A 12,093-nucleotide genomic window follows, 5' to 3' on the forward strand; every position below is an offset into this window, starting at 1 on the left:
GATTCAAAAATCTACAGCTTGAGCGAGAGGACTCGACTCTTCCCATCATCATTCATCAATAAGAATTAAGGCGTCTAGAAATGCAATTGCAAATCATGTGTTGTGATATCCAAATATTTTCGAACACCTTAATTCTCAACGTTGTCTTTAGAATCAAAACAACCGCCACAAATGATTTAATAGTTAGACAACCCAAAGTGGTGTCTACATAGTCTCTTATTATTTTAAAATTCAATTGACATCCAACTATCCCATTTTTTATTTATTTTGGCAACATTTTTTATAGCATTTATTTTTATTTGGTTGTATAATTTGTATATATTATCTTGTTTTGTCGACATCATTTTACCAAAATTAAAAAACCAAAATTTTATTCCTGGGAAAAGCCCACATTTAAACCCACTTATTTAAATCTTATTCTACTTTGGGAATATAAAACGATTTTCCAACTAGGAACGAATAACCATGCAGTTTGTGACTGTGTCTGTGTCATCATATTTTAAGTCTTTTCTCCTTCCCACTTTTACTCTCCATTTAACGTTTATCCATTTGCAAACATGTACTTCTCTTTCTACTACTTCAGAAAACAAATTACTCATGACGATTGGTTCCTCGATGTCCAATGGTCTGTTTAATTTTCTACTCCATCACAGCAGGTTTCACTCTCTATAACTTTGATCAGCTGTTAACGAAAATGCGATAAACAATTGCAACTAAAGCTCGACTTGAATTCTTTGTCTTTCCCTTTATCAGAATCATAAGTTGTTTAGGTCAATGAACATCTCTCTCTAGATGACTTCATTTCCTGAACATGCAGGCAATAACTAAAATCAGTATATATTGCTGAAATGGGGCAGATTCTTTCGTATATATGGGGTGAAGCCAAGAAACCTGAATCTCACACATATCCAAGCGGAGGCTACAGTTTCAATGACCTGAGAAGGAAAAAGGAGATTGTTTGGTGTAAGCATTACAACAATGAACAAAGGATACTGTTAGTTGGGGAAGGAGATTTCTCATTCTCTGCTTGCTTAGCTGTGGTTTTTGGTTCCTCTTCTTCTAACATAACCGCTACTTCTTTGAATTCTATTGAGTTCTTGCACCGTAACTATAGAAATGCCATAGCAAATATCCAGAAGTTGACAAGCAGAGGTGCAACCGTCATGCATCGTGTGGACGCTACAACCATGTCCAGTCATTCATTTCTGAGGCTCATCAAATATGATCGCATAATCTATAACTTCCCTTTTTACGGGTTTAGGCGCAGAAATGAAACACGTGAATCCAATTTACAGTAACATATCTAATCACTTTTCTCTTTCTTTCTCTTTATATATTCAATTTGTGATTATGGGTTTATTGTTTCAGGAAACATAGAGAACTGGTTAGAGGGTTCTTGTGGAATGCGAAAAAGATGTTACAGGAGGATGGAGAAATACACATTTCACACAAGACTAATGGTTTTCATTTGGAGTGGAATGTTAAGGAATTGGCATCGTTAGAAGGTCTTTGTCTGCTTCGCCAAGTAAAATTTAATTTAAATGATTATCCTGGTTATGAGACCAAGTATGGCTTTGGGGGTGATAAGAACTTTGATTGTAATCCCAGTATGACTTACATTTGGAGAATTGCTTCAACTGGGCCTCATTAATTAGCTGCATTTATTTGGTTTCATTTTCTTTTAATGTATAATCTACTTATGTTCAGATTATCATTTGGACTATTGTTTGTCTAATTACTAAATGTTCTACCTAGTTCTATGGTTGACATATATGCATGGTCTTTACTATTTTATGAAAACTTTGTAAGAATCATTTCATGAATTTCACGTGATAATGTGATGTTTATTCTTTGAAGAATTCAGCGAAGAGTCGTGAATTCTGAACTAAGTTAAACTCGTTCATTTGTCGATGAAAGAATGGGAAGAATTTTAAGAAGAATTTGATGGGAAAATTTATTTATCAAAACAGAACATTTTCTCAATTAATTATATATGTATAAAAATGAGCAAAACAAAATAAAATTAAAACAACAATACAAGACAAATTTTAGCATGAAAAATCATTCCAAATTAAGAGTTTAAATCAGGAAACCATATAAATCACTTAGCAATCCACTATCATCAACAAAGTTACAAGTAATTGTGCACTCATGTTATAACCAATCTAGAGTCACAAATCAAGTGCATCAAGATCATATAACACCAAAAATATATGTTCTGCAATTCTGATTTTTTTTAGGACTAACGTAGAAGCCTAAAAAAAATAATTTTTTACCGTTCCGAAAATAACCATAGAAATTAACAAATTGTCAAAATTTGAAGTCGATCAAACGGTGCAAACTCCGACAAACAAAAATCTTTTTTGGCTGCTACCCAAACCTGGATTTGTTATATGTTCTTTGTTCTCTCTTTTCTCGTTGTCCATAAAACCTAATAATAATGGATAAAAATAATGTGTCTTCACATTATATTATGTGGACCTAAATAAAGGCACACCATGTTGGGTCTTTCAAACTAGGAGGAAAAACCCAACAAACTCTCCCAACCAACTAGTTGCAGGGAAATGTCAACCCAACAACCGAGCGACATAACTCAAACTTATTTTGTGACAATACCTTTGCCATCATATCTGATTCATTATCATTTGTATGAATCTTTTCGAGTTCTAACATTTCATCATCCAAACATCATGAATTCAATTATAACGAACTTTAACGTGTTTCAATTTTGAGTGAAATGAAGAATTCTTAGCTAGACGAATTCACTTTGATTATTACAAAATAAGAGGTACATTTCTTGTTTCGACTCAAGTTCCATTATGAATTTTTTCAAACCATTAATTCTTGTGGAGCCTCCACAACATCTATAAGTGCAACTTTAGTAATAAAAAAATCAACAAACTTTTGTAATTTAGATTGCCAAGCCACGACTCCCTTCATAAAAATTTAATTTCAGACCATGCCAAGAAAACGAGAAAAGCACGAGTTTGTCACTTTGCCTTATAACTTATCTCCTCTCGAATTTTGAATGTGGGATGAAGAACCACAAATGGTAGGATTAATCTCAAGCCCGTTTTCTAATAATATTAAATAAATTGAGTTGGCCGAGGGATTAACAGTTGCATCCCTAAGATTCTTGATCTGGACTAGCTTTGTGTTTTATAGAGTCTCCACAAATCTAACTATATCCTAAGTTTACTACATATATCCTAACAGTTGCATCCCTAATTTTACTACCTATATCCTAATCTAAGTCTATCGTATTACTCTAGATATGTTCCAAAGCATACGTCTACAACATAGTCGTGTTGTATTACATAAATCTAATTATAGGATAAATCGCATACATTTATTGTAGTGGGCTTGGTCCTTATTGAACTGTCCAGGTGGACAAAGAGGAAAACTAGAAGGAAAAGCTTAAATTAGGCCGGTCACTTGATGGTCCATCTTGAACAGAAAGCAAAACCTGTAAAAATATCAAGAGCCTTAAAATTGAAAAACCACTTTTGATTGGGTTCTTCAGGATAGTAGTAAGATAATACCACATCACCGGTTCAAGTCCCTAACATTCCTAACCATCAACCTACTAACTAATAACTTAAGCAACAACTCTACCACATAATTATCCAAAATCAAAACCAACTATACGTTGCTTATGTCTAACCATGCCTCCACATATAAATTTTTCTCTCTTTACGGAGCTATCAGAGTTAGGGATGACGACGACCGATGTTGGTTATGATTATCGGATCTTTTAAAGAACAATTATGAAGAAAGAAAAAGTTGGAAAAATTGGGAAGGACAATAATATTTGTTGAAGAGGAAAAGTTTTAAGAATTTTTAAGTGTTGTATATCAACATTTACAAACAACCATTTTACAGGAGTAGATTAACCTAGAAATATTAAATTACTTATACATACAAGCTCAAACCCATTAATAATTAAATAAACCATAATTGCATAAAAGACAATAAAAATTGTTACAACTTTCAATTTGTTGACAATCAATACTTAAACTCACAATCTCTCCCGTAAGTTTGATTTGGTTTGAGATTCTTCACACTGAGTAGCTCTCGCAACTCCGCAAATTTAACTCTTGCTAGTGCCTTGGTGAGAATGTCCACACATTGTTCTTTCGTGCTTATGATGATCTGTCGGTTCTTGACACATACATGAGTGAAGTGGAACCAAGTGTCGATGTGTTTGATGCATACATGAAATATCAAGTTCTTCATTAATGCTATTGCAGACTTGTTGTCGACATAGAGGCTACTAACCTCAGCTCGTATTTGAGCACCTCGCTCAACAAGTTTCTCAGTCAAAGTTCTTGACACCACGTTGTAGTAGCTGCCATAAACTCTACCTCACAAGAAGACAAAGCAATAGTTCGTTGCTTTTAAGATTGCTAGGTGATCACATTTCCGTTGAGATAAAACATCATCCCTCCGATGCTTTTTCTATCGTCTGTGTCACTAGTTAGGTCGCTGTTAGTAAAACCAACGAGTTCTTCAACTTCTTGTCCTCTTCTTAATTGAATCTCATAGCTCGTTGTTCTATTCACGTAACGAAGAATGTGTTTTACTTCATGTTCGTGTAGAGTGGTAGGTTGCTTCATGTATTGACTCATTATGCCAAATACATAATAAATATCAGGTCGAGTGTGCGTCAAGTACCTGAGACACCCGATGATACACCTATGCTCCTTCGGATCCACTAAGTTTCCTTCCACATCCTTTTCGAACTACAACTTTGTTTCCATCAGATACTTGCTCGGGTTCCAATCCTCCATTGTGAACTATTTCAACACCTTCTTTGCATAAGCTGCCTGCTTCAACTCATTGTTATCTTTCTTCTAGTCCACGTTGATACCAAGGTAGTACGAGAGTAGCCCGAGATCACTCATCTTTAACTCCTTCATCATATGCTTTTTGAACTCCTCAACGCCCTTGATACTTGATCTTTTCTTGACCAAGTCATCGACATATACGCCAATGATGTGTACTTCTTCTCTATGGTTTCTCGTGTACATAACTTTATCTTGAGAACATTTCACAAAGTTGAGACTCAGCATTCTCTTGGTGAGGCAAGTGTTCCACACCCTTGGTACTTGATGTAGTCCGTAGAGAGCCTTATATAACTTGTACACCTTGTGCTCTTTATTTTTTATGATGAAGCCTTCAAGTTGAGCGACGTAGACTTCTTCTTCGATGTCAACATTGAGAAATGATGATTTCTCAATGTATCGACTCATTATGCCAAATACATAACAAATATCAGGTCGAGTGTGCGTTAAGTACCTGAGACACCCGATGATACACCTATGCTCCTTCGGATCCACTAAGTTTCCTTCCACATCCTTTTCGACGTACAACTTTGTTTCCATCGGATACTTGCTCGGGTTCCAATCCTCCATTATGAACTATTTCAACACCTTCTTTGCATAAGCTGCCTGCTTCAACTCATTGTTATCTTTCTTCTAGTCCATGTTGATACCAAGGTAGTACGAGAGTAGCTCGAGATCACTCATCTTTAACTCCTTCATCATATGCTTTTTGAACTCCTCAATGCCCTTGATACTTGATCCTATCTTGACCAAGTCATCGACATATACGCCAATGATGAGTACTTCTTCTCTATGGTTTCTCGTGTACATAGCTTTATCTTGAGAACATTTCACAAAGTTGAGACTCAACATTCTCTTGGTGAGGCAAGTTTTCCACACCCTTGGTACTTGATGTAGTCCGTAGAGAGCCTTATATAACTTGTACACCTTGTGCTCTTTATTTTTTATGATGAAGCCTTAAGTTGAGCGACGTAGACTTCTTCTTCGATGTCAACATTGAGAAATGATGATTTGACATTCAAACGATGGATCTCCCATTCACGGTGAGCCGTGACAAACAAGAATTAGCCTAATTGTGTCATCTTTCGCCACATATACAAATGTCTCCTTAAAGTGAATGCCTTACTTCTACACGTAGTCTTTTTCTACCAATCTCGCTTTGTGTTTGAGGATGTTGCCTTTACTGTCTCTTTTCAACTTGAATACCCACTTTAACCCGATGGTCGTGTGACTAGGTGGTTAGTTAATGAGTTCTTATGGTCTTGTTCTTTTTGATGGACTCAAGCTCTTTCTTCATGGTCTCATACAATGCTCTTCAGCTGCCGTCTCGTGATATGTTGTTGGCTCATTAGTGTTCAGAAACAACAATTCATCACCGTCCATCTCTACTATTAGTACCTCCGCATAGACATCTCGTAGGATTCCGAAATCTATAGAATTTTGTACGAGCTAGTTGTTGTCATTTCACCACTTCCACTTCTTCTCCTCGTTAAACACGGCATCTCTGCTCACACAAATTTTCCCGCAAGTTGGATCAACAAACTTGTGTGCATTGCTTCCGTCTTTAAACTTCACATTTCTTGTGATCTTTTAGTCGATCTCATTGAACATCTCTCAATGACCCGTCATATGGCTGCTTGCTCCATAGTCAAGGTACCACACGTCGTTGTGATTATACTTATCACCACTCGCGAGAAGGTTCGTCATGACTTTCTCTTCATTGTTCAACACCACCTCTGGTTCCTCATTGGAAGATTCTTGCATGAACTCTTCGAGGTTCGTCTTCTCATCCTCAGGCAAAGCATTCGTCATTGCCTCAACAAATATTAATGTTGGCTCCTCGTCATATAAGCTAATGAGGTTTGTTTCGTCGTCTTCGGGAAACGCATCAGTCACTCCCTTAGAAACCTTTAATGATGGCTCCTCATCATAGAAGCTAGTGAGGTTTGCCTCATCGTCGGGCCTTTTATTAAGGAACTCAAACTTGTAGTGTCTATACTTTTAATAAGCGTAACACTTCATTGTGCTCTTATCTTTACGGGGCTTGATCTCTTCTTTTCGAGGTGAGCTTTCTCCACGACCTCGCCCTCGACATTGCCCTTAACCACGACTTTGGTTATCTCCACCATTGCCATTGTGACTCGATGATCCAGAAGAAAAATTGGGACATCCATTCATCACGCGTGAGTAATAGGTGCTCCACCTCTTGGTCTCCGTAGCTGCGAAGTCTCTCCTCGTGGACTTTGAGACGACCAATAATCTCATCGACGAACATATTCTTGAGATCACCAAATTTCTCGATCGCGGTATGGCACTAAAGAACTTCTTGACTATAGAGATCTCCTCCATCTTCTCTCTCAACGAGCGAATAATAGTCACGATGTATGTCAATTTTATGGCGAAATCATCCACTTACTCCCCATTCTTCATACGAATCGCCTCAAAGTGCGTCTTCAAGATTTGCACTTTTGCCTCATTTACTCTCTCCACTCTAACATGTATGATATCGTCTCTAGCGTCTCCCATGTTTGCTTGGCGGAATCCTTTTCGACCACCATGAGAAGGACGTCCTCGGGGAGAGATTGATAGATGGTGGAGAGAGTCATTCTATCCATCCGTTCGTCGACATCTTCGAGTATCACGGCTTCCCACACTCCTTGTGCTTGTAAGTTTACCCGCATCTTCAATGCCCACACCGAGTAGTTACTCTTCGTGAGTAACGGATAGGAGAGCATCACGTTCCCTTCTCTTCCAATCTTCATTGTCGCTGCATCTCTGGTTGATCTTGTCGACGACATGTTCTTTTTAAAGGAAAAATATCATGTGACAGCTTGGGTTCTCATTATCAAGGCTATAAGCTACCAAACCGAGAGTATAAACTATCAAAATCATCACACCAAACTCGGCTTCAATTCTATTAAAATCAAAATCGACGCATCTCGTGAGTCAACCCATAAACACAAAATAAGTCGAAAATAGGGCATCGATAGAAAAAGAAGGACACTTAGACTTCCCATGAGGAATGACGAAGCTACAAGCCACCATTTGTCTCGTGCGACCTATCAAACTAACGAAGACAAACTAGGCTACAACTTGTAGAAGATCTCGTGTCACGATCTTCCATCTATGAGCCTAAGTGTTCACCCAAAACTTGTTTATCTCCCTTTGCTGCCAACTGAAAGTATCTTTTCTTCAAACGACGAGTGGAGAGGCTTTAGAGAACCACACTGTGAGTTTAAGCATTGATTGTTAAAAAATTGAAAGTTGTAGACCTTTATTGTTGTTAGCGATATAATATAATAATATATTATATTGATATATTATTATATTATTATATTATACAATATAATATATTATATTATTATATTGTCTTTTATACCATTAGGGTATATTTAATTATTGATGGGTTTGGGTCTGTATGTATAAGCAATTAAGGGTTCTTGGCTAATTACTCCTATATAAGGATTGTTTGTAAAGGTTGAATATACAACACTTAAGATTCTCAAGACTTTTTTCTCTTTAGAAAATATCTATTTTCCAGAGTTTCATATCTTCATAGCTGTTCTTAGAAAGATCCAATAGTCAAAGCCAACATTTGGTATCAGAGCTAGATTGAAGAACATGTCGTCGACAAGATCAACCAGAGATGTGGCGGCAATGAAGATTGGAAGAGAAGGACGCTCTCATATCCGTTACTCACGAAGAGTAACTACTCGGTGTGGGCATTGAAGATGCGGGTAAACTTACAAGCACAAGGAGTGTGGGAAGCCGTGATGCTCGAAGATGTCGACGAACAGATGGATAGAATGGCTCTCGCCGCCATCTATCAAGCACTCCCTAAGGATGTTCTTCTCATGGTGGTTGAGAAGGATTCCGCCAAGCTAGCATGGGAGATGCTAAAGACAATGCATGTTGGAGTGGAGAGAGTCAAGGAGGCAAAAGTGCAAACCTTGAAGACACAATTTGAGGCGATTCGTATGAAGAATGGGGAATCGGTGGATGATTTCGCCATGAAATTGACATCCATTGTGACTGGTATCCGCTCGTTGGGAGAGAAGGTGGAGGAGATCTCCATCGTCAAGAAGTTCCTTGCAGCCTTACCACAAACATACATGGAGATCGTTACAGCGATCGAGCAATTTGGTGACCTCAAGAATATGACTGTCGAGGAGATCGTCGGTCGTCTCAAAGTCCACGAGGAGAGACTTCGCGGATACGGAGACCAAGAGGAGGAGCATCTATTATTCACGCATGATGAATGAATGTCACGAATGAAGAAAAATGGAGAAGCCGATTTTTCTTCTAGATCATCGAGTCGTAGCGGCAACGGTGGAGATAACCGAGGTCGTGGAAAAGGGCAAGGGCAAGGTCAAGGGCGAGGTTGTGCAGAGAGCTCACCTCGACAAGAAGATACCAAACCCCGCAAAGACAAGAACACAGTGAAGTGTTACGCTTGTCAAAATTATGGGCACTACGCGTCTAAGTGCCCTAACAATAGGTCTGACGGTGAGGCAAACCTCACTAGCTTCTATGATGAGGAGCCAGCATTAATGTTTGCTGAAGTAGTGACGAAAGCTTTGCCTGAAGACGATGTTGCAAACCTCACTAGCTTCTATGATGAGGATCCAGTATTAATGTTTGTTGAGGGAGACGAGAAGACAAACCTTGAAGAGTTCATGCAAGAACCATCCAACGAGGAACCAGATGTAGTGTTGTTCAATAAAGAGAAAGTCATGGAGAAACTCCTCGCAAGTGGCGATGAGTGTAATCACACCGATGTGTGGTACATTGACAATGGAGCAAGTAACCATATGACGGGCCATCGAGAGAAGCTCAATGAGCTCGACGAGAAAATTACCGGAAATGTGAAGTTCGAAGACGGAAGCAAGGTGAACAAGTTTCCTAATCTAGCTTGCGGTAAAATCTATGTGAGAAGAGATGCCATATTCGAGGAAGAGAAGAAGTGGGAGTGGTGCAACAACAATAACAAGCTCGTACAAAATTCCGTGGAGTTCGGAATCCTACAAGATGTTTATGAGGAGGCACCACTAGTAGAGATGAATCTTGATGAATTGTTGTTACTCACCACCGACGAGCCAACAACATATCACGAGGCGATAGTGTAAGAGTCGTGGAATGAGGCCATAAACAAAGAGCTCAAGTCTATCAGGAAGAATAAGACATGGGAGCTCACTAACTTACCACCCGATCACAAGACCATCGAGTTAAAGTGGGTTTTCAAGTTTAAAAGAGACAGTGAAGGAAACATTCTCAAGCACAAAGAGAGATTGGTAGAAAAAGGCTATGTGCAGAAGCAAGGTAATGATTTTGAGGAGAACTTTGCACTGGTGACGAAACATTACACAATCAGGTTAATTCTTGGTATCGAGGTAGACTAGAAGAAAGATAGTATTGAGGTGAAGCAGGAAGCTTATGTGAAGAAGGTGTTGAAACAGTTTGCAATGGAGGATTGTAACTCTAGCAAGTATCATATGGAAGCAAAGTTGCAGCTCGGAAAGGATGTGGAAGGAAGCTTAGTGGATCCGAAGGAGTATAGGCGTATCATCGAGTGTCTCAGGTACTTGACGCACACTCGACCTGATATCTCTTATGTAGTTGACATAGCGAGTCAATACATGGAGAAGCCTACCACTCTACACCAGCAGGCAATAAAACACATTCTTCGTTACGTGAAGGGAACGACGAATTATGGGATTAAGTTAAGAAGAGGATGAGAAGTTGAAGAACTCGTTGGTTTTACTAACAACGACCTAGTCGGTGACATAGATGACATAAAAAGTACTAGAGGGATGGTGTTTATCTCAACGGGAATCTGATCACGTGGAAATCTCAGAAGCAACGAACTGTTGTTTTATCTTCATGTGAGGCGGAGTTTATGGAAGCTACTACAGCGTCGTGCCAAGGACTTTGGCTAAGAAACTTATTGAGCGAGGTGCTCGGATGCGAGCCAAGGCCGGTAACCCTCTATGCTGACAACAAGTCCGCAATAGCATTAATGAAGAACCCGATGTTTCATGGACGTAGCAAACACATCGACACTCGGTTCTATTTTATCTGTGAATGCGTCGAGAATCGACAGATCGTTGTAGAGTTCGCAAGCACTAGAGAGCAGCGTGCATACATTCTCACTAAGGCACTAACAAGAGTCAAATTTGCAGAGATGCGAGAGCTGCTCGGTGTGAAGAATCTCGAACCAAATCAAGCTTATGGGGGAGATTGTGAGTTTAAGCATTGATTGTCAGAAAATTGAAAGTTGTAGACCTTTATTGTTGTTAGTGTATATAATATAATAATATATTATATTGATATATTATTATATTATACAATATAATATATTATATTATTATATTGTCTTTTATACCATTAGGATATATTTAATTATTGATGGGTTTGGGCCTGTATGTATAAGCAATTTAGGGTTCTAGGCTAATTACTCCTATATAAGGATTGTTTGTAAATGTTGAATATACAACACTTAAGATTCTCAAGACTTTTTCCTCTTTAACAAATATCTATTTTCCAGAGTTTCATATCTTCATATCTGTTCTTAGAAAGATCCAATAGTCAAAGCCAACACACAATCGTCATGAGGTTCCAAAATGACGTCAATAGAGGTGTCTACAACAATGAAGGCAACTTTGAACGGTGATACATGTCCTGTCAGAAGTTATCCTAAAGCTAACCTGCTCTACTAAAGATGTTCGATCTTTATCGATCAATATTTAATGCTATAGTGCACTAAAAAAGGAAAATCACTGAACCAATAACGGATATCTGAAAAACAAAAGGGGAAGCTAAAAACCTAAAAGCTAAAAAGTTTAAACTCAAATATTTTTCTAATTTCTCAATAATTAAAAATAGATGGCAATTCGTAAACGAAGCCAGATAGAAAATGTCAAAGTTTGTAAGGGACGTATTTTAGGTCGTACAAGTTGATATGCAAACGAAAATTGTGACAAACGAGAAACTGAAGTTCTGCACAACTTTAGTTTGTCTTCTTAATTAAGACACCGGATAAAGAGTCAATACCGATTGAGAGATGATGAAGTTAGTCTCCATATAAGAGATTGTTGAGTTGTGATGTAATTATAAACTATAATTAAGTTAATTAGAATTTATTGAGTTTGTGTTTAGGCATAAACGTTGTTTAGATTTTATTATCTTAAAGTTACCCGATAAATATGTTGTTATAAATAATTTTATTGTGGTAAATATAATATCAAAGAGA

General features: G+C 38.0%; 1 protein-coding gene across 1 annotated transcript; it reads left to right on the forward strand.

Annotated features, from left to right (window-relative positions):
- Positions 1-554: 554 nt before the first annotated feature.
- LOC124927701 (uncharacterized protein At4g26485-like) lies at positions 555-1,672 on the forward strand. The gene is made up of 3 exons (XM_047468157.1): positions 555-625; positions 818-1,294; positions 1,369-1,672. Exons 2-3 carry the CDS (start codon positions 849-851, stop codon positions 1,649-1,651), a joined length of 729 nt encoding a protein of 242 aa, XP_047324113.1. The 5' UTR covers positions 555-625; positions 818-848; the 3' UTR covers positions 1,652-1,672.
- The last annotated feature ends 10,421 nt before the right edge of the window (positions 1,673-12,093 follow it).

This window comes from Impatiens glandulifera, chromosome 2, assembly GCF_907164915.1.
Source record: "Impatiens glandulifera chromosome 2, dImpGla2.1, whole genome shotgun sequence".
Lineage (NCBI taxonomy): Eukaryota > Viridiplantae > Streptophyta > Magnoliopsida > Ericales > Balsaminaceae > Impatiens > Impatiens glandulifera.